The sequence below is a fragment of the Athalia rosae genome, chromosome 5 (assembly GCF_917208135.1).
Source record: "Athalia rosae chromosome 5, iyAthRosa1.1, whole genome shotgun sequence".
Lineage (NCBI taxonomy): Eukaryota > Metazoa > Arthropoda > Insecta > Hymenoptera > Athaliidae > Athalia > Athalia rosae.
This window is the reverse complement of record NC_064030.1, coordinates 1,914,504-1,941,770: the sequence shown is the minus strand read 5'-3', so window position 1 is coordinate 1,941,770 and position 27,267 is coordinate 1,914,504. Positions and strand designations below refer to the sequence as shown.

The 27,267-nt window shown below is 43.1% G+C and overlaps 2 protein-coding genes across 6 annotated transcripts in view; one reads left to right on the top strand and one right to left on the bottom strand.

The window, feature by feature from the left end:
• Positions 1-19: 19 nt before the first annotated feature.
• On the top strand, positions 20-24,452 carry LOC105684887 (cholecystokinin receptor-like). The gene is made up of 4 exons (XM_012398591.3): positions 20-1,301; positions 16,122-16,319; positions 22,336-22,509; positions 23,424-24,452. The coding sequence occupies exons 1-4, from the start codon at positions 1,001-1,003 to the stop codon at positions 23,930-23,932; spliced, it is 1,182 nt and encodes a 393-aa protein (XP_012254014.2). The 5' UTR covers positions 20-1,000; the 3' UTR covers positions 23,933-24,452.
• A 620-nt stretch (positions 24,453-25,072) lies between these two features.
• LOC105691228 (cholecystokinin receptor-like) overlaps positions 25,073-27,267 on the bottom strand; it is a 43,496-nt gene continuing 41,301 nt past the window's right edge. For 4 of the 5 annotated variants that reach the window (XM_048656307.1, XM_048656308.1, XM_048656306.1 and 1 more), the window contains 5 exons: positions 26,760-27,013; positions 26,441-26,674; positions 26,075-26,313; positions 25,437-25,579; positions 25,076-25,217 (listed from right to left, as the gene is read on the bottom strand). In XM_048656307.1, the coding sequence (XP_048512264.1) occupies positions 25,183-25,217; positions 25,437-25,579; positions 26,075-26,313; positions 26,441-26,674; positions 26,760-27,013 (905 nt within the window). In that variant the 3' untranslated portion in view covers positions 25,076-25,182. Of the gene's footprint in view, positions 25,218-25,436; positions 25,580-26,074; positions 26,314-26,440; positions 26,675-26,759; positions 27,014-27,267 lie in introns of all 5 variants that reach the window. The other variant, XM_048656309.1, reaches the window with a different exon arrangement.

Sequence of the window (27,267 nt, the reverse complement as noted above, 5' to 3'; positions counted from 1 at the left end):
TTCATATCCGAAGAAACACTGTTGTGTGTGTTTAATGAAATTGAAACGGAGAATGCTATCTGCATTCCGATTATACCAATATACTAGAATTTATCGCGCTCACGCTAACCCCTCCTCGGCTGCCGCAGGGCCCCGATAAATTTTGCGCTCCTCTTCGTTACTCGAAGCTTTTTTCCGTCCATCTTGGGGAACGTAGAATTTTTTGGAATTCATAAAAAATCGGAGAGAACGCGCTTACTTGTTGAACCCTTGGTCCCGGCGAACCCAGAAATGGAACAGAAGACGGAGTTGTCGAGTGGAGCACGGTATCCTTAGTTCTGCAGTTGTTAGGATTAATTTATCCCGTCGTACGTGAGGAGAATCAGAAATTTTCCGCGAGAGTATTTCGTTACCGTTGCCCCACACTGCACGGTATGGGTAACGCTGGAAAATCGCGAGTAGAAAGTTGGTAGCAAGAAATTAGCGGGTGGAAAATATACGACCAGATGTACGTACGTAGACACGTAGGTAAGCGTAAGGTTTTTTCAGCGGTTGTCTCAAATGCCAGGCGAGCGTCCCTCTTCGGAATTAATAGTCACGCGAAAAGGTGCGATGTAAGAGAACTGGAAAACCAGACGATTGCTCTCTTTATTTTAGAACGGGGGAGACGGTCCTCCCAAAGGTGACGGGTGAAATAAAAATTCTCCGTTGGTTCGCGAAACGTAGAAAAAAAAATAAATAAATACCGACCCTGTTTGTTTCGATAATTGCAGGCTGCGTGATATCGAGGGTCGTCGGATCGCGCTGCGAAATTAATTAACCCTTTCAGAAAACAAGTGATTACTCATATCGCTCCCATTCACCTCCCCCCCCCCCCCAGGTGAAGATCAACAATTGACGAGGAGTTGGACAGTTTTTTTCCGTTTTTTTCTTTCATGATTTTGAAATGAAGAAAGAATCGTTCGCGACGACGCGACGACGGTGGTCCGAAGAATAGACAAATATAAGGAGAGTTTAAAAAATGAAGATGGAAAAATTGGAGGGATTAAACGCGACGATGTACTCGAGGTGGGACATGATCTACGTGCAGATTCCCCTCTACTCTTTGATATTCCTCGCCGGAGTGGTGGGAAATATTTTGGTGATACTGACGTTGGTCCAGCACCAGAGAATGAGAACGGTGACGAACGTGTTCCTCCTGAATCTGGCGGCGTCCGACATAATGCTCGGTGTACTTTGCATGCCGTTTACCCTCGTCGGAGCCATACTGAGGGATTTTGTTTTCGGCGAGGTCATGTGCAAGCTCGTTCCCTATCTCCAGGGTGAGTTCGAGTACCTATTTGCATGATAATTTGTCAGCGGTCATTAATCATTGGAAACATATATAACGTGCGAATGTGGCATAGATCGGGCTGTAAGCGATGTGCGAAATGAAAATTTTCGCACATCGATAACAGGTGGCGATGTGGAGGCTCGAAATATTCCGATAACGTGAGAAGCTGCTGTGGTAACCGAGCTCGCATTTAAAACCCAACGTGGAACTTGACGAATTTCAGGGCTACGTTTCTCTGTGCCGCGTATTTCGCGTTTCGTGATAGTTACCCGTTATTCATTGAGCGCTAAAAATGGTGTCTAACTAAACGACCATAAATTATTTTATAAAACGCTATCAATCAGCGAGAGAAAGAAAGAAATAAAGAAATCGAAGAGAGAAAAAAAGTAAAGAAACAAAGTGAAAGGAGGGAGAGAAATACGGATAAATTTCTGCATGCGAAACCGATGAGATAAAGATCGCTGATACGTATATATAGATGTTTTTCCATTCGATCTTTTTTTGTCTTGCGTCTAGTCTGACCATCATCGTCTGTAGAGTTGCACGTCAATCTTTCTTTTCGCAACTTTTCCGAAGTGTGCGGTAAAAAGAGGGGAAAGAAAAACCGATCAAGGGCTCTGCCTGTCCGCGCGCATGAATACACCTCGCAGTTTTCGCAACTACTGTCGGTATCATTTGCATTCGGCTTCATTTCATTGAAATTCCTTCGATTTTCAACCTACACCCTCGGCGGGGGTCCGGGGCGAGGAAGGAGGGGAAAAAAGTCGCGTATGTGCCCCTACGCATACATAGTATAATCCCCAGGAGAAAAAGAGATGGAAAATATATTGGAAACTTTTCAAAGGACCGTCGTCCCTCCCAGCTTTTACGTTACTTATATCTACCAGCTGTACGTACGAGGCAATGTCATCCTGTCGGCGATCAGGACCTCAAAGACTCCTCGTCGATAACAGTTTTTCAGCCCACGAGTTATTTATATCGTACTAAATAACAAATAAATATTGCTCCTCATCAATTTATCTTCGCTAAAGATTTTTTCCAAGGTTTCTTTTTTCCTCTCCTCCCAGCGAAAATACTGCTTCGCTGTAAGCAGAGTTCGTTGGAAGGGTCGTTTTAAAAATGTCGAAATAGCCTCGGGCGATTGGTTTCCGGATATCGAAAAGGTATTATTCAATGCTCAAGTTGGGTAAGGTTATGGTTTATCCCTCTGGTACCAGATTGGAGATTAGCACGACCCCGTGATGGGGATAAATCAGAGCCAAACTTGGTCTCCGAGGTTTATAACTAGGGATCACGAATTCGTTCGTTCTCTCCGCTTTTTCTCTTATATTTTATGCACCCTCTTCACCGAGCGAATAAATATAGACTGGTACAATGTACGTATATACAATTTCGAGAAATTTTTCACCCCGGAACGTGTATGAATATACATGTGACACGATGTGCGTACATCAATCGGCCATTCGTCAGCTGGGCCGAAAGCAGATCAGAATTTCGGATAAAATTAACTTCGCACGTGTAATTGACCACTTTCCGTACTGACCGGATCAAAAAGTGAGGAGAAGGAAAAAAAGCGTGAGAAAAAATAGCCGTCCATTCGAAGAAGTATACAGTTAATATATAATGGGCGGCTAGGGGATGAAGACCGAGAGAAATGTCAGGTGAATATAGACTGGGATATATGTTTTATTTATGGTCTCCGGTTACCGCGCGACACACGATTTCCTGAAAGCAATATCGTGCTTGTTACACGTATCGTTAATGCAGTCAATATATAAAATACGTCAGCTCAGATATATATCTATACACTTGCCTCCGTAGCGGTATGAATTATATCCTATAGAAATGCCGCTCGTGTAATTCTGACGAAATTGAAAAATTCAAATACGATCGCGGTGCCGATTTATCGAAATACAAAAATTCTGGATCGATAAATATCGTCGGGGCGGTACGAAGTCGCGCTAAATTTTCGATCGAAAGTTACGGGGGTGGTTGAACAAAGACGACGGACGAAAAAGACAAAATAAAAAAATAAATGAAAAAAAATGACTGAGGTAAGTCACCGGAGGACGAGGTCCACTTTGGGCTGAGTGCTTCTCAAGTTTCTAGACCAACACGTAGAACTGATTAAACGAGCAAAGAATAGAATTAGCTGGGGTGGTTTCAGAGGACGAAGAAAAAATAAAGAAACAGCAACATCATAAGACAAAAAAAAAAAAAAAAAAAAAATCCATGCACGTGTAAAAACGAATTAAAACAAACACTAGGCAACAGGTACAAATACGGTAAGTCACATTTCGTTTTTACAATATTTTTCTGCGATATTTAGCTTGAATAGAGCCGGATTAAGAGGCGATCGGAAATTTTTATCCAGGAAAATTTCGTAACCGAATAACGTAGGGCATTTTGCTTTTTTTCCCCCATTTTTATACTTTTTTTTTTGGATTAAAACCGACGATTTATATATATACGGCATTGAGAGTCACGATGGGGTGGAAAATGAGTTTTTTTTCTTTTCGTTTTCTTTATTTTTTTTTTTTTCATCCATTGCCGCGTGATTCCTTTCACCGGAAACGATAGCTGACGTTCTGCGCAGAGCGTAAAATTGAAAAAACCGTAGCGAAGAGAGAAAAAAAAAATAAAATAAAAGGAAACGGAAGGTATATATAGGAAGGAAATATAGGAGAAGGGAATACGGGCGCGTGGGTATGTGGGTGTATGCGGAAAAGTGGAAAAACATATAAGAATTGAGTTGAGCCTAAGTGCAAAACAAAACCAGACCGACGCCCCTTGTAGATATATAATATGCGCACACCGCGACTTGGGTGGCTTTGGTTTCAACGCTTACGCAGGACGCGGACGTCGAGGTGGAGCCGTTATAGAGCGTCGACGAGGCGAGGGTTGATATTCAAACGGCAAAATCAACCTTATGACCGACGCGCTTTGAATACCTTTGTAATTCTAAGGCTTACTCCGTGGTTTCTACAGTTGCCTTGAGAAATTCCTGTATATATCAAATGACGTAACTGTGCCCAAATTAACCCTGTACAAACCGTCCCTCCCCCCCCCCCTCCTCCTCCTCCTCATCCTCACCCTCCATGTCCTCAATTAAAATTACAGAGATTATAACGTCTGTACTCACGAATTGTCGCGACAGACTACATTGTACCCCGTGTAAAACAACGTTATCATCAATCATAGCTCGCAGCCAAATCCTATTAAAGCCATAATAATTGGCAAACTACAATTAATTGATCGCCGAGTTAATTGACGCGGAGACCACAATGTTAATTAAATTCTATTAATAATCATCAGGCAGTTCGCTTCGCCGGCAAAATTCTGAGGCGTGTGCGCTTTTTTCCTATCGTACGAAACAAAAAAAACTAGAAAATAAAAAATTCACCCGGCGAGCTTCAAAGAGCTTTTATCGCAGAAGTGCTTCTCTCTCCGGATTCTCGTACGCGGATGTGCATGAGCTCCTTTTTATGCGGCTCAATTTATAGTGCACTTTTGTTTCTGCATCCCACCGGCTATAAGTTGTCTGTTTTTCTGAGCGGACTGCAGATATTGCAGAAGCGTAACGATATATCCTGGAAATATTGTACGCGATTCGAATACCTAATTCACGATTTTCAAGAATTATTATATACACGCCGTTCGCCCCGTGCAAACCCCTCTTGTTTTATTCGTGTACTCACCCCTTTTCACGGGGTGAAGTTTCTGCATCGGATTGGCTTTTTATATCCAGATGTGTTTCTCTACTTTTTCGTTACGCGATGCGATAAACCTACATCCCTATCTACCAGTTTTATCCACCTATGTACACACAAATACCTTATTGGGTTCCAGAAATGATATCCACTCGACACCACGGGGTATGCCACGCCCCGTCTAGCTGCAAGTCGAGGTTTTGACCTCCAAATACGCGGGGCGAAGGTTCGCGTGATACCGCGAAAGAAGAGACAGCCGACAAGGTCTTGGTCTCGAAATGTGCGACGCTGAAAAAAAAACGAATAATTGAAATACGGATCGATTAATTAACGGAAATAAAAGCACAGCTAGGCGTCGACTTATCCACGTTGAAAGTGCCACGGTCTACGATATACGTTCTAAAGACGATTTGAATAAAAAAGATAAATCGAGTTGCGGGAAAAAAAGATCAAGGAAGTTGAGGGAATGGAGGAAAAAAAGGAGGAATACGTGAATCTCAAAACAATTTTCACTTCGTAACAGAATCATATAAACAAAACTCTTTGGAAGTACGTCTTGTATTTTTCGGGATGTTATCCACTTAGCGATTCTTCTGAACTTTTCATTTTCCATTTTTTTCAAAGCTTTTTGCCTGATCAGGAAACCGAGTGTAAACCGAGTTTTCACGTGTGCCGTGCAACGTAGGTATGCGTTGAAAACTTTTCCCGCAATCATCGGTCCGAAGAATTTAACGAAAGTTAACCACTTCGGAGGAAAATCGTATAGCGCCCCTCAAAATGAGCCAGAAAATTAGAAAACGCCGAGTGGAAAATACGAAAGTCTTGGTGCGCGGCGCGATCGGGTAATTAGATTTTCCGTTAACCGTGTACAACGTATAGAACGCAGTGCGCTCGGTTCGGGGAGCGGGTCCAATCGGCTTCCGAAATTCGTGTTTTATTTAATTTTCTTTTTGTTTCCGTTTCGCGTGGCGTTCCTTTCGGGGTTTTCGGGGAAAGAGATAACCCGACGTACGTACGTATAGCGGTATAGCTTAAACGCGAACCCTAAGGATACATATGAAGAGTTCGGCGCGGGCATCGATATGGAGGGTTGGTAAGCAGCGGGCACCCACTGAATAAAACAAGGGAATCTTCTTTCCGTACGGCACCTCTGCAAACAGAAGCCCGGGCATCGTCACGTTCCACCCGATCCGCGTACTTATGGTTCGGTAATTTTTTTGCTCATTTTCCGAGCTTTTTCTCGACTTTTTCCACTCGGATATATAAGTCGATAAGGCATTCGCGATTCGACGGGAGTCCGTCGTCGTCGAATCGCTCGAACTGCAGTGCACCCAGGCGGGCTGTTCCTCTCGCCGTGTAACCGTTATCCGATAGAATAAAAAGTTTCTAAAAATTCATAGACGGCCTCTGCCCGAAGATCCCTCTCCCGCCCCCCCCCCCCCCCCCCCCGCCCCCGCGGGTCGATCGCTCCGGATATTCCAGAAGTTCGGGAAAAGCGTGGAAAAATTGATGGCAACAGAGAGAAAAAAAAAAAAAACAAACAAAACAAAAAGAAACCCCCGGCGAATATACGCGACGACGAGGGTGGATGTAATTTTATTTCAGTTACAATTATAATGCTAGTTGACAGTAAATATACGAGGGATAATCGCGTTACGTATAACAAGAGCGTTTGAAATTTAATCATCGCAAAGCTCTTGTGATCTTAATGAGCTGTATACGATATCCCACCGTCGACTTAACTTTCAGAAAATTTCACGTAACAAGCTCTAGTTGACGATATGATCATTAGCGAAGCTCGTACAAAAGTTACATGTGCGTTTTCTTCCCTGTGCTCACCTATCTATCATACCCATCGCAAATCACAGACGCCCACGTAATAAAATACTGCCCATTCCCAGTGCGTCTCGTTCCTTCATTTTAATTTTTTACGCTCTTTTTTTTTCTTTTTGCACGCATTTTTCACGCGAACTTCAGCGAGCCTTCAGCTACCGGTACGTAGGTGTGCGTCTTGAATTTTTTTTTCTTCCCTTTTTCATCACGGTATATCGTTTGCTCTGAAAGTGACAAGTAAGTATTTTTTTTTTTTTTTTCCTCTCAATTTCTCTCCTCTTTTTCTTTCACGGGTGTATTATAAATAATGTAAGTGTTGCGGAAGTGTTAGCGGCGAATGTGTGGTAGTTTTGTTTTTTTTTTTCCATTTCGTTCCAGTAATTTTTCCTTCGGTAACAGCTGCGAGGAACCGGGGTGCATATACGATTGAAAAAATGAATGAATCGCGAAAACAAAGTGTGCGGAAATGTTCGTAGTGAAAGTAACGATAATAATTCATCGTCGATATTTAAGGAGTGACGTTGAAGTTCGAGGAGGAATTTCAATCAACGACACGACGCGGTTTCGAACGATCTACGCACAGAAGTAATTCGTGTTTTTCGGTCGATCGGGGTGAATTTCTAATTGAATTTATATTAACGGAGGATTTATCGTTCCTCTGTCTGTGCAGTTCGTTTGCTCGGAGTCTAGTTTGGCAAATTAGTCCCGGGGGAAAATTGGGATCGCGATCTCGATCGGGATCATGCCGGGCGCCCTCGGAGACCTCTGATTCGTTTGACGAACACGCCCGTGTGTACGTACATACATTATACAGTCGCAGCCCGCCCCGTAGATGCGTATAGCGCACGGATTCATGAATGTCTGATGTGTATTCGGTTTACCTTTATTCAGATTTCGCAGTTTCGGAGATTCTCTACGGAACTTCTTCGAGACGGATTCGAAAATATCCTCGAATAGGTGTGCGCTCCCGCGTACGCGCCACCACAGATATATTGTTTTACTTTCAATTTCACAATCACAATCATCTATTAGCGGGACCCCCCCCACCGCGCCCTTATGTACCTACCGGTAAAAGTTTCGGTCGCAACTCTTGGACGTGTGCAGCTTACAAGCGGCCTGATTTCCCGAGAGATATCCTACGACCCTCACCCCCTCCACTTCTCTTTACTTTTTTCAATGTGCAAGGTACGTAGCTAGGTATAGGTACCTCCTTACCTTCATTTCTGTCTTTTCTAACTTCCTCAGCTTCGTTGGCTCTCAGCTTCGCGGAGCTTTGCTCAACCAATTTTAGGAGTCCTTCGGTGGCGTTCGTAGGACGCGATAGGATTCCTTATTTTTCATCTATTTTTTCACAAACGATACACGGAAAAGGTAGACGTAGGCGTAGCCAATTTGCAAGTTCATTAAATATACTCGACATCCCATAATTACCCGAATATATTCGGGGATCGTCATTACGAGGTCTCGCGAGCGTCTCACCGCAGGATTTATCCTCGAACCATTGACAAGCTCTCGAAACCACGCGCGACGCGACGCTACGCTGAGGGGAATAAGCCGAGGGTGTTAATGCCTGTGTACCCATTTTCCCCGAAGATTGATACCTGCTTAGTAATTAACGTTCGCCTACGGATACGGGGTTGTACTCTATAATCTCCGAAGAGGAAACTGCTAATACACGCGCGTACGTGCAGGGTAACCCCTTCCTAGTACTCGGTAGAAAAGAACTCAATCAATTGCGTTACGTAGGCGGTGAAACGGAGGGATATTTCACAGCGTTTCCTTCACTCGTCGAAGTTTCGTCAACTGGATATGATCGATTGGGACGAAACTCCTTCGATTTTAAGCCTTCAGACCCGATTCCAGCTCAAACTGCTAGTCAGTCGCCAATTATTTCCCATAAGTATTTATCGAGAAACTGTTGCACGTCTGGTTACTTTGTGGATTACCGGGTACATGTATACCCAGCTTTGCGGAATATTTCGTGGAAGATTCAACGCTACGGGTAAACGGAAAGTGGCCGTCCGTCCGTCTGGCAGACGGTGATCGTTAAAAGTCACGTCGCTTCGCGAACATACTCACGGTTCTATATATAATTCAATGGAATCGATGTGCCTTTTTTTTTCTTCTCTCTCTCTCTCTCTCTTTTTCTTACTTTTTATCCCTTCGGATCCGGACATGTGATCTTTTCGAAGGGACTGAAGGCACGAGCGCGTACATTTTCCTTATACATTGTGTCTACATATAAATTGGCCACGTCAGAAACAGACAACAAAATTTTCCGTTCCATCAACGCGCTTGAACAATTTGAGAATACGAGACGATCCTATTTTCCCCGCCGCCTACGTACGTCTTTTGTAAATTTTCGTTGCTTCCAGTCATAATAAAGGTTTAATTGGCGTCATAATTTAGATTGAGAAGAGCGCGTGTACAGCTAATCGTTGTCATTCCTCTTCGTGATATTTGCGGAATCTGTAAAAATTTTTTTTTCTTCAACGCTGAAGCGGTATTCGGATCAAGGTTACGGTTACTCCGAGGTATCAAAAGCCACCCCGAACAATTGAACGGCAAAAAAGTCCAAGGAGAGGAAAAGAAACGAAACAAAGTTAATAATGATAAGTCAAATAAAATTATGGTGCAAAACTGCCCGTGCCAGTCTTAAATAAAATAAACAGCCCTTAAAAGGCTAACGACTCGTTTGATTCGTATTACGTATACATAGGTCTCTGAGAGGCGGCGGAATTATAATTATACAAACCCCGCACAGCTGTGTTACATTTATTTCGGTGCGGGTAAAAAATTGAACCTTTAAAACCGGGACCTCGATCGCTACGCCGCCAGTCTCTGTAGGTACAACCCGACGTGCATATTTAACGGAGTTATTAGTTGACTCTTCTGTTAAGAATTGACTTTGCGAAATTGCAGATAATATGCAAATAATGCGCTCCACCCTCGACGAACGCGGCGAAGACCGCGACGAGTCCTTTTTTTCCCCGCTGCCGTGCCCCGCCTTTTATTTCTCCACTTTTTTCGTTCCTTTTGTTTTTCTCTTTTCGATCTTCCGCATTTCCCTAACGCGAATTAGATAAACGGCACGAGTTATCGATCGCCCGGTTTCGCCGCCGCTCCGGGTGTCACACGTGTGTATATCTGTATATATCAATAATGCGAGTGTTTGATACCGCCTCTGACATTATACGGCGAGAAAGAAACCCTCGTTGAACGTTATCAAAATTCAAACTCCGTTCATGCCGCACGGATGAAGGCAGCGTGTGGATATAGATATATACCCGTAATATAATGGCAAAATATACATACCCCCATACATAGGGTAAGTATAGGTGTATTAAGATAAGTGGTACGTGACTTGGGTTAATCCCGAGAATGTGCCCGTGATATGTGCCATAGAGAATTTATACATTACGTCCGTATAGTAGGTAGGTACACCCACCCCATATGGGCTGTCGCTTAAATCTACGTCACAGCGAGATACATGACAGGTCATATGTGCGATACACGTACCTAAATCTCATGGTTCGAAGAAACTCGGATTTTTCGGGGGTGCGAAAATTCTCTGCTCTCATTATTCACTTTGCATTAGTTTCTTTTTTAATTCATTTTTTTTTTTCTTCTTTTTCTCCAGATAGCTAGAGTAACTGAGTTGCCAAGAGTCTGAGAAAGGTACAACTGGTATTTTTTGTCATTTCTTTTCTTCTCCAAGACCACTTAGCATCGTCGCCAGTGAAGCTTGTAATTTCCTATGACAAGAGGAGAACTTCATTTTTGTTTTCTGACAACTACAAGTATATCGTTTATCGAGCGAGTTTCGCGATATCATCCGATGGTGTTTTTATACGCAGCGAGGATACGATATGAGGATGGAATTCTTATGCGGCTCGTTTAACACTCGGGTATCGGGTATTTATAAGAGGAGCCTTCTTCCGATTCACCCCACAGCTGAAACTTCCTAATTACAGTTTTTTGCCCTATCCTAATTCCACGGGGTACCAGCCGTACTGTCTTTTATAACAATCCCCTCGTAAAGTATCCCTCTAAAAGTTGGAAAAGTTTCTCCTAGGAAAAACTGACGAACTAACCTCATCCTCGCGGTTAAAGTGAATGCTAATGTTACAGCTTCTCAACTAAAGTATCAAGGGGGTAAACTTTCGACTGTATATACCCGCTCCCGCCTACTATACTGTTGCTGGTTTTGCTCCTGTCAATTTCATAAGGTTTAGGACCAAATTGAGGAAAATTACCAAACTTTTGGGACACCGTAGCGCAGTCATTGCGGATTCTTTTTCTTATCCTCCTCATTCACTTCCGCGCTTACGTCAATGCCTGCACAAAATCCTTGGGTGATCGTCGGATCGGCTGAAACAAAAATAACCGTGATATGTGGCTACCGTACGTAAAGTTCAGCGAAGTTCGTCTTCGACTGTATACAGATATATCGTTCAATCGTGAGAAATTATTTATAGGAACCCTCTCAATAATTCTTCTCGAAAAGTTAATCCACTTTTCTACTTCCTTTTTTTTTTTTTCTCCAGAAGTATCCCATGAGTCTTATACCAAATCCATTTCAACACAACATACCATATAAATTTCAACGATACTCTGGCGAAGATCCCATAAAAGAAAGTTGAAAGAAAAAAAGAAATTCAGCACCGCGATAAAATCTTGAAATTCCGTGTCCATATTACATAAAACTTGTGGCTCCTATATCCTTTGAAATCCTTGTTATATCTGTACAGAATCTCATACGAAATATATGACATCCTTGAGATCATGGTAATTTCGCGTTGACGAGTAAAGAGTTTGTGATCGAATACCTCTTCAATAAAAAATGAGAGGGGGAAAAAAATTTTCCCAGTTATCTTCGCGAGATTTTCTCGTTTTCATTCATCGACGAAATTCACCAACCGTCGCTGAACCGCTTACTATTGTTTAAATTTTTTGTTTCAGTGTAAAAAGATGATCGAGCGAACGTGTGTTTATTATCTCTGCATTGATGTACGGCACCTCCATATATCGTATCTGAATAAAAACCCTCTCGCAGGTATTGCAGCAGCTGGATGATCTCACCCCTTTTGCCCCCCCTACAACCCCAAACTCTTCCTCCCCCGTAGTTTCTTAATCCCTGGGGTGCGTGGTTGAATTTCTATCGATTTTCACCTCATTAAAATCTGCAGAGCGGCTAGACGCGCAGTCAGACCGAAGAGGGTGAGAAAAATTTCGCGAAGAGTAACTCATTTCGCAGCCTCCGTTCGCCTTTTTGCTTCGTCTTCTATTTTTCGTCTCATTCTTTTCCTTCGTTTCGTTTGGTTTTTTTCTTTTTGTTTTTTTTTTTTTTTTTCATTTTCCCTCTCACGTCTGTTCCGTATAATATTATGTGCTCCGAACGTACAACAGCTGATACTCATCATTATTATAATGCCGTTGAACATTCTGTATTGTGATCTTGAACAGAAGTGAAGATTTCGAATAAATTTTCCCAAAGATTCTCTCGAACTGGCGTACACACAAATTAGACAAACTACCGTCGCTGAAATCAAGATTAAGAAGCTATGTGAGCTGTTGCAGAGATAAAACCAGTTTTAACCGCGTGGTCGTCGTCGTCGTCGTCGTCGTCGCGTTGCCAAAATTACCAAAATAATAATAATAATGATGATAATGATAACAATAACCCCTGGCGCGATAATGAATTCGGCTGGTACGTGCGGACAAAACATCCGGAATTACAACAGGTGCGCTTGCTCGCTTCGTATCTTATGCCTGTACAAAGTGATGTCCTATTTCAACATTCTTCTTATGTATACATACCTCTATGTATACTATATAGATGGTAATAAAGTTGGTAGAAAAGCCAAGAAAGCGTCGAGGTGTGAAACTGTGAAATACTCGGAGAAAATAATAAATAATAAACGATGCTCGTTTTATCTTTTTTTTTTGTCGTCAGAATTTTTCTTTCTTTTCATTCGTTTCTCTATTCCATTCCTCGGAAAATGTGGAGTGAGACACGAGAGGCTCGAATTTCGCTTGCGAATAAGCAAAATTGTTGAAAATTTAATTTGTGGGAATTTTTCACTTTTCTAATTCCATTTTTTCTTTTTTTTTTTCAACTTTTTCTCCGCGTACACGTTACGTATTTCCAGGGGTTTTATATACTTCGAAAAAGTCCGCAGTCGAGTCGATAGTCGGCTCTACTTTGAATGAACGATTTGCGATTGTATTTCGCATGTAACCTACATATCCTCGTTATCGTTCGCACAAATCTTTGCCTCTAAAGTGCCGCCTATATTCTAGCTGTTTTCGTAGATGCGAAGAGAAAGTAAGAGGAATCGTATTGGTCTAGACTTTCGCTGATCGTTTCGGGGGGGGGGAGAAACTTATAAGGGTCTTGAACTTTTATCGTCGTCTTTTTTTTTTTTTGAATCAAAAATTTTTGAAAACTTATATAATACCGGGCAATTTCGTTCGAGCAATTACTCCTCACTTTTCTTATCGCATTTTTCGTTTTCTATGGCAGCTCGTTACGATCGTCAAAAGTTTGAAGTGTAACGCGGATTGAATATAATTCGTAATGACTCGGATTATATTTTAATGGCAAACAGCTATCGCGCGTTTCGTGAATATATTGTTACAGCAATTTTACGCATATCTTGATCTCTATGAATTTTTCAAGAGTCGCGAGCGATTAGACTTCAAATGAATTGAAGATGCTGAAAATTTTAAACAATACAAAAATGTAAATCCTTCGTTTTTCGTCAACAAGTATTATACGGGTATAATGAATATTCTCCTGTTTTTTTTTTTTCGCATCACCTAGACGGGGGTAGAAAATTTGAGTTTTGAGATCGCATCGTTCCACTCTGTTTTATATTATACCCTCTCAACTTTCCCTGTCTCATAATTTAGTTCGGTGAGATTTGATCTCGGTGAGATAAAATATAGCGGAGATCGATTACCCGTTATATGAGGCCCCTAGGTCACTTTTTCAAAAATTTTTTACTCTTTCATTTCATTTTTTTTTGCTCTTTCGAAGTCTTCGTCATCTCCTATAAATTGCAAAACCCCCGCACTGGGTGCTTCCCACGATCGTCGGATCCGATCGTTTCTCTTATCTCTCCGCCTGCTTATACATGACGAAAAAATTTTTCTCCCAGGAAAAAGGGAATATCCCCATCTTCTCACGACTCAAGGTGACTCTCCTAATTTTCTTAAGATTCCTTCCAATTCATATTTGAATAATTTTCCTATCGCGCGGAGGAGAGAAGTGAAAATAAAAAAAAAAAAAAAAGAGAGAAAAGAAAAGTAAGAAAGTGGAAGAAGAATAAGAGGTCCCGGCGCTTTTCGCCTTCCATCATGGCTCTCTTCGCGCGGGGAGGTTCAATTCTAACTGTAAAATTACTGCGTCAATAAGAATAACGCAAGGTACTTTTTCTCGCGATATAAACTCTCCTCACTTTTTTTTTTTTTTTCTCTTCACTTTCCATTTCTATCTCTCCTCGCGTTTCAGGATAGCACAATTTTCCGAGCTCTTCGCTATTATCGATATTGACTAGACACGCGCGCGGCGCGTTTTACTTACCTCTTCCAATTAACCAGAGAGAAACGCGCGAAACGAGCTGCGTAAAATTTACTTAGGTAAGTGCTTTCGCGTGCATGTATAAGCGATATACCAGCTGACGATCGAATCCGTCCACTATATATCATACGCACACGTAACCACCTATACCTATATCATTCCACGTATAAAAAGGTAGCGACGTCTGCGAATTCGCGTTATGTCCTTCAACGTTTTTCACCACCTCATCTCGCGATCACCTGGGAATGATCCTTCGCTCCTTTAATCCATACATAGGTATACGGTTACTTCTACCGAAGCAAAAAAAAAACCGTTTTTCTCCCATACTCACACGTCTGCACATGGGTACAAAGTTCGAGTATTTATAAATTCATCGTGTCGTCCTTGTAATATCCTGGAGGACCGAACATCGAGCGAATATTTCACGTGAAACCTGATGCGGAATATTAGTTGTGGAAATTAGATTCTCTTCTATTATAATAAAGTTACACGTGTAGTTAATTTACAGAGTTAATTAGTCCCCTTCTCTATATTTATTCATACCTAATATCCACCACGTCGGTCTACGTATTTAATGTTATACGCTGGAAAGTTTCAGCAAAAAAAGGGAACGCTGATACCTCTCCGTTATCCCAAGGCTTTGACATACTTTGCAACATATTGTACAGCGACCTGTAGGAAACACACCTCTATACCCACGGTGTGATTCGGTATACCTGGTGAACGAGAGTCGTTCGTCTCGTAAATTTTATGCCGTGTACCCAATCGGGCTTCTAGACTCGAAGCGAATCGTTTGCCGATCGGTTGAACGTAAACCGGTGCGAAATAATACGAGCCACATGGATCGAATGGGTTGAGCAGCCCGTCGGACCGAATATAATACACACCCACCGCGTCGAGCCCCTCGAAATAACGGGGCGACAAATCAGAGGAAAAAATTAAAGGAAAATTTGGAGAGGGAATTTTCCTCTCTCTGTTCACTGCGGTGACACGAGTGTACGCGGGCGTTTTTACTTCGTCCGTTACCCTGTAGCGTCGGGACGTCGCGTGGTCCTCATTTGCCGGCGAAATTCACCCTCCCTCAAGATCCGCGAAGAAATTTCAGACCGACGTCGTTATCCCCACTCGAATATTCGATGCAGTCTTTTTCGATTATTGTTCGACGATGTTCTTCGGATGGGTGCCTGTAACGCCACACCGTATATATATATATATACACCTGCGTAATTTCGCGATTTTCTTTTCACGTTATTACCGAGCTTCGTACATTATTATCGAATTTGGTGCACTTTTTGCTCCGCGTCATAACGCGCATATACGGTGCGAGTGAAATTGTTACGTAGGCGCGTTATAAACAGGAGTTACACGATACGCCCGCTGGAGAAAGCAAAGTTTGTTAATCGTAAGTTAGAGCACGTGCCTGACCTTTGACAACCGAGTTACTTTGCGAGAGACGACAGTGTAGGGCAGACTGTAACCTCCGCACGAGATATTATGTTATTCGCAGATTAAACTCGCAGCTACGTCGCGTGTACGCGAAAACTGGATAAATAAACCGAACGGATTAGAAAAATTTCCGCCCCCGTTGGGGCGACCGTTTTGACCGATTTATTAGCGTCTCTTCCCCCGTTTCTTTCTTTTTCCTCGAGAGACGCGCTGAAATCAGCATTTCTATTTTCAGCTTGCACGGTATCCGTCTCCGCTTGGACCCTCGTGGCGATTTCGGTGGAACGTTACTACGCCATATGTCATCCGTTGCGGTCCCGTCGCTGGCAGACTCTATCCCATTCCTATCGACTAATAGCTGTGATATGGACCGGAAGTCTTCTTCTGATGTCGCCGATAGCGGTTCTCAGCGAACTCAAGCCAACGAGCAACGGTGAGTCTGCATATAGGAATTATTTAGCTCGACGATCGCTTCGAAATAAGAGTAATTATTTCGCCGTTCGTTTTCCATGATCATTTCTTTTTTTTTCTAAAAAAGTGTGAGACGCGATAAATCCGGTGAAATATTTTACTATAAATCTGTATAAAAGCATCGCCTTTGCCACTTCTCTCGGGGGGGGGGGGTTTTAAGGTGACGGAGTGAAGTTGCACCGTGCGTTTCGTTGGTCGAGTTCGTTCGTTCGAAGTAATTTGAAATTCTTGAGAGTTACCTTGAAAAGTAGGGCGCGACATATGGCGGAAGACTGCGGAATAACGTGCGAGGGTTTGAGGATTTCTCTTATTGATGGGGTGGAAAAGTTGAAGAATGAAAGAGCCCGCTATACGTCGTCTTGCACTACATTTCAAAATTCACCCCGCGAAGGAAACATTGAAAATCTTTGTCTCTTCAGAAGTTTCTCTACACGTACAATACGAACATTGGAATAGGATGAGGTTCCGAAACTTCCGAACTCGATTATAAGGGTGACTCTGGAAAATTATTCACATTTTTTCGAGTGGTTATCGCTATCGCGTAAATAAAATTCAGTGAGCGCTTTTGTTTGGGAAAAGTAATTGAAAGGACGCGTGTGAGGTAATAATGAAAATGAGTAAAGTTGAACCGTTGTGTAAGAAAGTTGTTGGCCCACGGTATCGCTGAAGGGTTCGGTAATTTTTAAAATTTAATAACCACTTTTTCAAAGGGCGAAAAAAAAGGGAAAATGAAAAATGAGGGAAACCCAGGGAACGTACGCCCGCGATTGTAGTTGCCCGAAATTCACACGCGCTCACATCAAGTTATTATACATTAATTAAACGAAATCCCAGAAAGCACGTTACGGGCTAACTAAAGCCAAATTAAAGGATCAAGGAAGTGGAAAGTAACGCGCGTACACGCCGGCGTTGTGTAACCAGAACACGTGAGGCATGACGAAGGCTAATTCCGTAAATTAAATAATTGCCGAATACCCCGCATATTGCGTATACGTATAACGCGTATTAGGCTCCTCTCATAACGCTAAGAGCGGCTTGCTATTCAACTCGCCCCAAAGCCATTACGACTAAAAACAACAAGAATTTCAAAAAAAAATAAAATCATGTCCAAACTCTATGAATACCGAAAAATAAAACCAACATACCTCCTCCTCCATCCCTCCCCAAGATAAATGAATAAAAAAAAAGTTCAACATTTTTTCCCGTCTCCGCGATGACCCTGCAGATACGAAATTCAGTCAACTCTTTAATACGAGATAATCATCCTACGTGATATACAACCGTGCGACGTTTTCAGCACGAGCCACGTCCGCGTCGTCGAGTTTTGAGATGGAGAGGGAGAGTAAGAGGGGGGGAGGGGGAAAAAAAAAAAAAAATTAAAAATGGAATGAGAAAGTTACCCGGAAAACTAGGGCGCGGTGGGCGACACGTGAAGACAGACTAATGCTTAGTACGGGAGGGGGGTTATGGGTTTGGGATTTCAGTTGAGAGGAAAAAAGTTTCTGCAGCAGGAGCTGGACCACCCCCGCAGCAGGAGCGGGCTATAGCTAGTAGTAAAAGGGCCGTGACTGCTTCTTGGATTGAAAGTATCATACGTCAGAGTTAGAAGGTGTTAGGCCTCCCGGAACCCCAGACATTTCCCGGGAGACCACTTTCCGGTAAAACGAAAATTTTATTTTATTGTTATTGTTATTATTATTATTTTTCCTTCTCGCTGTAACATTATTTTTCCAGCCGAAATTTACGCCGCTCGGATACCCGCTGTACAGGCTATTTCGAACGCGAGGGGGTAACGCGGATACGTGTTTCCTTCCGAATCCAAAGCTCACGTGCGTCGGATACGCTTTCGATTTTAAAACGCTTTACGATAATACATAACGTCCCGCGCGAGAGCTTTGTTGTCAAATATCGTTGAAATTTATCCCCGGTATCCACGTGTGAAAGATATGTGTAAACTTCTTTCTGTTTATTCGTTTCTGCAGTTCTATTCCGCCGACGAAAATCGATATCATACGTGGGCCGTACCCCTTGACGAACGACAAGTGTCCCGAAGGACCTTATTCTTGATAACGAACGAAATAATTTTCTTTCTTTCCTTTTTTTCGTCGCTTTCGTTTTTTTTTTTTTTTTTTTATAGTTTCTTCAAACCGAGAAGGTTGATTCGCCGGAGGTAAAAACAGCGAAAACTGTTAGCCACTTTTTATAAAACAACGCTGACAGCTTGTCTGCAAGGCTGGCGTTTCGGTGTCGGGATATATTGCGATCTGGGTGCGCCTCAATTATTCCTGAGGGAAGTCGATGCAATATCCATGAATAGAGAATGCACGGTAGAAAATAACTCGGTAGCGGCCATTAGCGTTTTATCGCGGTGAAATATTCAATAATGTCTGGGTGCATTTTTCTTCTTGCCTTTTTATTTCATTTTACTTGTAATTTCTTTTTTTTTTTATGTTCTTTCAAACGGAACGACTCTCCCTCGTGTGATTCGAATTTGGTTCTCTAAAAAACGAAACGAAACCTTGCCGCGGCGTACAGTGCTTATACATTATACGTTGTACCCAACGATTAAATGCTTACGGCTCATGAGGAATTTAAACGTTTATCGAATTCCACGCTCACGCGTTTACATGTGTTTTATTTCCCGCGGTTCGCCAAGAGAATAATTCACCGAATGACCTTCGCTGTTCGAAATTTCTGTATCATTGAACAACACTATAATTACCGTTGGCAATTATTCTTATACCCGCAGCGAGAAATTGGTCCTCTTCTGAAAAGTTGATGTCCAATCGAGTCGCGGAGTAAAAACTCAAAGACAGAGAGTGGTACTGGGTTTTTATTCCTACGATGAAGGGTTGGAATTGAAAAAATAAATTGAAGGGCTGAAATCCGATGGAAATACCTACAACTTTCCTCTCCGATAAGCGAATAATTGGCGATTACTCGTTTACTGTTCAAAATTTTTTTCCTATTATTTTTGTAATTCAAGTATGAAATCGAAAAATGACATGCTCTATTTTTGACTTGAAATTGAAGTTGAGTCGGAGAGCCCGAGCTTTTCTGGAATCAGCGCAGCCAGCAGCGTAGCGCTTTGTTGTGAGACGTCACCTTCGGGGCTGAGCAGAGGTGACGCCCCACAACAAACCGCGCGCCCTTGGCTACCTGACTACAGCTAAGCTCGGGCTCCCTTGGAGACGCAGAAATTCGAATATTTCGACCCATAGATGGATCGCGACGGATCAAAGTGGGTCTACGACTAAAACCAATAGATATGTCTTAATTTTTCTGCTCCCAACAGCGAATAATTGATGATTACTCGATCGATCGCATGAATAGATGATTTTGGCATTCAGATTTGGATTCCTGAGCTGAATATACGTGAGATTACCCTCGAAAAGCCAAAAAAAAAATCGATTTTTTGGCCAAAAGTAAAGTAGTTTGAAAATTGATAGTATTATACTTTTCTTACGTATTTTGAGCTCAGGAATCCGAATCTGAAAGGAAAATTGACCTATCTCTAAAATTGACCGAGTTATCGCCAATTTTCAGCTTTTGGGGGTCAGAAATAAAAAATTCATTTTTTAGTCTATATTAATGTAATTTGAGCTCAGGAATCCGAATCCGGAAGAAAAATTGATCTATCTTCAAAAATGATCGAATTATCGCCATTTTTAGGCATTTTTTGGCATAAATTTGAGGATATCTTGAAGGGAAAAAATCGTAGCTCAATTTGGACAACGGATTCGTGTTCCTGAGGTCAAAATACATAAGAAAAGTGCCATACGATCAATTTTAAAAAATAAAAATTTTTGGTCAAAATTTGAGATTTTTCCAAGGGGTACCCCTTACGATTTTTTCAATTTTTGGCCAAAAATTTTTATTTTTTAAAATTGATCGTATGGCACTTTTCTTATGTATTTTGACCTCAGGAACACGAATCCGTTGAGCAAATTGAGCTACGATTTTTTCCCTTCGAGATATCCTCAAATTTATGCCAAAAAATGCCTAAAAATGGCGATAATTCGATCATTTTTGAAGATAGATCAATTTTTCTTCCGGATTCGGATTCCTGAGCTCAAATTACATTAATATAGACTAAAAAATGAATTTTTTATTTTTGACCCCCAAAAGCTGAAAATTGGCGATAACTCGGTCAATTTTAGAGATAGGTCAATTTTCCTTTCAGATTCGGATTCCTGAGCTCAAAATACGTAAGAAAAGTATAATACTATCAATTTTTAATTTACTTCAGTTTCGGCCCAAAAATTGATTTTTTTTTTGGCTTTGCAACGGTAATCTCACGTATAATCAGCTCAGGAATCCAAATCTGAAAGCCAAAATCATCGCGATGTTCCGATTCCGAGAGAATCTAACTTCATTATATATTGTGTTACATACACGTCTGTCTATTCGATTCTTGAGGGAAGCGTGCATTGTACGAAAGTGTCAGACATAATGGCGTGCTGTATAGATCGCTGGGGCTTTCTATCGCCATTTTCTATCTCGGTACAAAGCGGCTTCCGGTAGACGGAACGCGGGGGTGTCCATCCGATGTTCTGGGCGGAGATTGACACCTCGATTTCGGTGGACGCGTACTGAGCCCGCTTTCGGTTTGCAGATACACCCTTTCGCGGAAAACGTCGCGTACGCTTTGGGTTGGGTATATTCCGATAGCGATAACGTCGAGTACGCGTCGCGCGTATAGTTGCGGCAACAAATTTTGAAAGCTGTGAAAAACGGAGATAAAAGGGCGCGCGGACTGACCGTGGACCACCCTTTTTTCCATAGCTAAGCCCCGCACCTCCGTCATTCCGTATTATTCTCACTTAATTTCATTACGTCATTGTCCATTCTCTCCCTCAGTCTTCCCGCCCATTAACTTGACCCAATTATTTATTCTCGCCGCTCGCCGTATCCCGCACGGGGGTATGGACGCAACGCCGACATCCACCGAAATTCATACCCCGCAGGTAATACGGCGGCGGACCGCCAGAGTTTGACGAGAACCTGTAGGGTGTAATAAATATATAGTATTTTATACACCGGCACGGAGTTGCCATCTCTCCTATCATCTATCATCATAATCATCGCGTCCCGGTTTTACTTCGCCAGAGCTTTTTCCTTCTTTCTTTCTTTCTTCCTTCCTTCCCTTCTCCCTTTTCTCCCTCGCTCCGGGACGCGAAGCTTCGCTCGGCTTCCTCATCCGGAACAGTGTTTAGTTGTTACGGCGTTATTACGACAGCTCTATCTCGCGTCGGGCTTATATAGTCGGAAAGTTAGCGTCCGACTATAGAATATAGCGGAATTTGTTACGACGGAGTGAATTCTTTTCTCTGCTCTTATTTTTCTATTTTTCTATTTTTTTATTTTTTTTTGAGGGCAGTCAGGCAACAGTAACGAAATGACCGCTTGTATACCGTTATCAGAAATGTTCCCTCGCAGACCTCCTCCCGCTGCAGGAGGAGTGGCTGGCGTCACGCCAATGCTTTCGTTCGAGATGAAAGAAAGTGAAAGGTCTTTTCGGTTATCTTCCCTCCGGACTCCGCTACGCGGGCTATGACCAGAATGGCGTGACTGAAAATTGTCCGTCCACCGACAAAAGTTTTAAAAACTTCTTTTAGAAACACCGTGCGAAGATATACAACCGTTACGTATGTACGTATGCGTGTGTACACGTACAAAAACCATGGCACTCTTCTTCTGAACTCGTTCGTCAAAGTGTCTAGATTAAAAACTCAGATTTGAAAAACTAATTTCAAATGGTAAAACGACGATTTCTCTTTCACGAACAACCAGCTGTGCAGATAAAACTTGTTCAAGGCATAGCCGCGGAGGATGAGCGGGGAAAAAAAAAATTCTATGCGCTACCTCAGCCCTCGCGTGTGTGAGAAAAAGAAAAAAAAAAGTAACGAACAAATAAATGACCTCGAACCCATTTTCAGAGAGATTTTCATCCGTTGTCTCAATTTTTGTTTTCGCAGGACATCACAAGTGCAGGGAGAACTGGCCCGGCCACGGGGAATATGAAAAGGCGTACAACTTGATCCTCGACGCGGTGTTGCTCATTTTTCCACTGGTCATTCTGGTCACGACTTACACCCTCATCACCATCACCCTCCAGAGTAGCGTCGATCCCGCCGTAGTCAGACATTCAGGTTGGCTGAATCTTTCGATCATTTAATTACCTTTCCTTCTAAATTTAACTCCGCTCGCACACCGTACGGATATAACTGTGTATTGTATACGCCTGCGAAAAAAAAGACAGGAAATAAAACAAACTAACGAAAGGAAAAAAAAAACAAGAAGAGAAAAGGGTGAGCGACGGAGAGTTTTCTCGCAATCAGTCAGACCGATCTGCGGGTACTTAAACTACGCGTCTTGTGTACAAGTATAATAAGTACACTTAGGCGAGAAGTCGGGTCGGCGGGCGTTTTTTTAGCCAAGATTAATTAATTCATTAACTCATTAAAATCGTAGACTTTAATAACCGTGGAGATTGACGCGAAATTGTTATGCTAATCGGAGTCAATCTACTCCAGCTGTAACAGCTATTTCATTTCATTCGTTTTATTCGTTAATATTCATCCCCTTGGTCCGAAACTCCGCTGGACTTTAAAAACTTTTCGAGCGTGTATATACGACGAACGATGTATGGGAATTTAACCCCGCAGGATTCGACGCCCGTATTATCATTGAGTCGACTGGGTAAATCTGACGAACACGGATCCGCCCCCGCTACCTTTTTTTTTTTTTTTGCCCCTCTATTTTTTTTTCCGAACAGGTTAATATATTTCATTAGGCCGTTATCTCATCCCCTTCACCTTTTTATCCCCTTTAAAACCAACGGTTGCGCCATAACAAATTCGTTAAAGGATCTCACCGTTCGCGAGGAGGTGAAACGGGTCGGATATCTTTGATGGAATTCGGAGTTTGATCGGGTTATACGTAAAGCAATTTTCTCGAAATCTTCTAATGAGATCTGACCCATAATCTGACTTGATCCCTTTTCCGCTTCCCTTTGAATAATCGATCGCATCAATTGTATTAATCAATTTGATTTGATCGACAGCAAACGGATCGGTGGTATCCGAGGTGTACCTTGGCTCACGCGGTGACACCTTGACGCGTTGTTCCCTGAGGACTCTCGAGAGGACACCGTCTTCCAGACGCAGTCTGAGATTGGTGACGAAGCCTTCTTTGAACGCTGTGAAGCCGTGGGACGAAACCGACCTGTCTCAGCACACGACTCGCGGTCGATCGGCTCTACTGAAAAGGAAACGGAAACGACGGATCGTCGAGATGCTATGCGTCGTTGTTCTTGAATTCTTTTTATTCTGGACTCCGCTGTACGTAATTAATACCGTCGCCCTCTTCAATCCCGACGCTCTTTACGACGGTTTGACCCCGACCTGGATAAGCTATTTTCACCTTCTCGCCTTTTGTAGTTCGTGTTGCAACCCCATAACGTACTGTTTCATGAGCAGCGGTTTCCGGAAAAGCTTTTCCGGGCTTTTTGCCTGCTGCAGAGACTGCGGGTACAGAAGATCCGGCGGAGGTAGATACAGGGAACCTCCATAGACCTTTAAACTTACGTGAAATGGAGCGAGATGACCTGCAACTGGCCCGTTCGTTCGAACGTGACAACGTAACAGTTATGAGACAGAAAAAAAAAAAAAAATTTCAACACAATATACATATATATTCCTTGTCGATCGTTCATCAAGCTGCTCTTAATTATTTCGGTTCACCGACGCCGTAGATCTCGCTATGCGATCGTCGTTCTCAATAACGTGAATGAATTAGGGTCACCTGAGAAATTCATAGGGGAAATACGTTAGCGGAGAGATCAATCGTTATCGTTCCGCAGCGCCGCAGGATAACCGATGAAAATTTGTGTTACGACGAGCTTTATAACCCATTGACACTCAACCGCATAATAAAATGGTCGTTCGCGTTGATTGCCGTAATTATTTGAACGCATCAAATTTAGGGACGCGTATACAATACGGTCGCGAAATTGAGCGTGAAGATATTTGCGAACGATTACATATAGCATTGAAGAGAATTTCAATCGTACACGTCGAAAATATGTGTTTTGGTAAAAATTTGTTGTTATTAATTATTATTCTAGATATACATTACAAGCATACACTTTAACAATTGATAAATTGTGCGTATGAACATGGAATTATGTTTTATCTGTACATCGTAATAGCTATAATACACGTATATATATAATAATAATGATGAAGGGTTGAATAAATAATATTTGCAATTTTTACAATCGTCTTTCACAATTATTCAGAGCTGCACAGATTGAGCGAAATATTATTGAATTCCTTCTTACCTCGTGTCTCCGTCATTCGTTATTTACACACGTCATCGTCATCGTCATCGTCGTCGTCGTCGTCAAAGGATATCGTCAATCGTAGAGGACTCTAGACTCATCCGCACAAGATCCTCCCCAGAAAGGGAAATGGGGTGACGAGCAATAGCCGCTCGGGCTTCTCTGGTTCCCCGATGAGTTTTGATTGTTTACCTGCATCTGGTTCGAATATTGATATTGATTTTGACTTTGATTCGGATGCAAGGTGTTCGGCGATATCGCAGAGTTCGCGTTCAGGACGGGCGGAGGTCGCCAGGATACTCTGACGAGAAATTCCTCCCGATCGGCGTGGTCGCAGAGCGAAGGAGAGCCCGTTACCCCGGACTGTTGGGGGGCTCCCGACCCCGGCGATATCGTCGCGTTTCCGTTTCCGCTGATGACGATTATCGAGGCACCCCCACTTCCGCTTGAACCTTGGAATTCGTTCGCCCCGCAGCCGCTGCTAAACACGATCCTCCGCTTCGAGGAGGACTACTTCTGGAACATGTACACAGACTTTGTGGCACGCACGCCGGGGTAACGAAGAGTGGCAACTGAAATTCCGAAAACTGATCTCTCGGAGACAATTAATTTTAACGAATATCGCAGGTAATTGAGACTAATTTCAGGGTGTTCTGGACGACTCGGATCTTTGAACAATTGGGATAAGTCGAGTTTCGAGTTAGTTTCAATGATAATTAGAACGGAGTTGCGTACCGGTTCTCGCCATTATCGAGGCACGCCCAAGGTAGATTGTAGAATCGTTGCCGCTGACCTCGCTGTTGGGTCCTTGATGCGGTCCGTTGCGCGCAGCGCTTCCTGATCCGCCTACAGCCTCGTCACCGCATCCGCAGTACGCGCTATGTGAGCAAAATTATACCCTCGCTTCGTTATTCGGCCTGGTTGAGTGGGCCGTAGCGGAGATAAGGTTGAAAATTTGCGGGTGTGCGAGATAACGAGGTCATGCAAAACCGGCGACAGAAACAGTTGGTTGAACGAATTAAAACCGGCCTGAGTACGCTTTAATCTTGGAAGAGCAACGCGACCCGTAATCTCGGTCCCGCGCAGGCACCTACTGCCTTGATTGACTTTTGTTCCGCGTTATAACGCGCGAAGAGAATATTCAACCGTTTCCGTTGTACGCCCAGAGAGAGAATTTCTCGAAACGGAAACAAGGCGTGATGTAACTTTGACGTTATAAAATATTAGGCATTCGATCGATACGTTCATCGGCAAAAGACTTACGCCGATATTCGAGTATTCCGCGAAGCTACGGTAATAAATACAGTCGGTAGATATTACCGGTTCAATAATTCAACGGACTTCGAGAAATGTTTGAGCGCCGCTTTTCTTACCTCCAGCATTCGTAAGAGACACTCTTTACGGCCTGACGGAAGTTCCGGTTCATGTAACAGTAGATAATTGGATTGCAGCAGCTCGACCAATAAGCCAGAAGCTGTATGAGGCTGATACCGGTCCGACCGACCGCCGCGTACACCAATTTCGGGGTGAATAAATACCAAGTATGAATGACCCACAGAGGCGTCCAGCATATGAAGAAGGTCAGCATGACCACGCAAAGCATTACGATCACCTGGGAGACAGACGTAAGCGAGGAAAATTTTTATTCAATTTTTCAAGTTTCACCTCAATGTCTGAACGAGTTTTTTTGTTTTTTTCTTTTTTCAAAAGTTTTAGTTACAAAACTTCGCGACTCACACCTTCTTTTTTGCTTCGATACTCTTGTCCATGTAGTTGCTCCGTATGGCGTGTCTGCTGAACGTGTAGGTGGTGTCGTGCTGTTCCTCGCCAACGGAGTTCTCGGATTCCTCCGGATTTTCAACTTCCACCTGCATCCCCTTGTCCTGACGACGTCCCGGCGTCGACGACAGGGCAGGTCCGCTTCGACTCCTGCACGCCACCACCTTCGGCGTACCCGAACCCGGCAGTTGGACCTGCCGGTGAAAAATTTTCATCAATAAACCGATCGAATGATTCGAGGGGAATCGGCGTCGCGATTCTCGTTTCCGATTCACCGACCATTCCCTTCATAAGCCAAAGCTTCACGGCCTCCGCTCTTCTCCGAGAAGTCGCCTGTCGGGGTTTCCTGATAGCGCTGTCCTGCGCCAAGGCGCCGTGCGACAAAGTCCTCGGAACTCCTCTGAGATACCCCGATGAGGGCAGCAGCCTGTGCTGCTTGAGGGGTGCGACGACGCCCTTCCCGTTGTTTGCGTCGTTGCAGGAATTCGGCAGACAAGTCCCGTTCACGGTCGCGGAGGAGTTCGTCCTTTCCACTGTGAATTTATAAGGATCATTTCGCGATTTTTCCATTTATGTAAATCATCGCTGTGAAACTCGAGCCCGGTATAGATTCACGATATAATTTCGCGTGCGAACCACCGCCGCCTTGGCGTTCGGGTCCGTTTTATAAGCGCTGATCGAGGCGGTATGTATAGAGAGGGTAAGGAGTAATTATCGATGTCTCAGAGGTCGGAAAAAGGACCTCGTAAAACCTCGAGATCAACGAATGTCTGGGACAGCGGTGCGC

Excerpts from the sequence above, each read along its gene's own strand:
- LOC105684887 (XM_012398591.3), top strand. The coding sequence starts at position 1,001 with ATGAAGATGGAAAAATTGGAGGGATTAAACGCGACGATGTACTCGAGG. Across the intron at positions 1,302-16,121 it reads GCTCGTTCCCTATCTCCAGG|CTTGCACGGTATCCGTCTCC; the intron begins GTGAGTTCGAGT and ends TTCTATTTTCAG. Across the intron at positions 16,320-22,335 it reads ACTCAAGCCAACGAGCAACG|GACATCACAAGTGCAGGGAG; the intron begins GTGAGTCTGCAT and ends TTGTTTTCGCAG.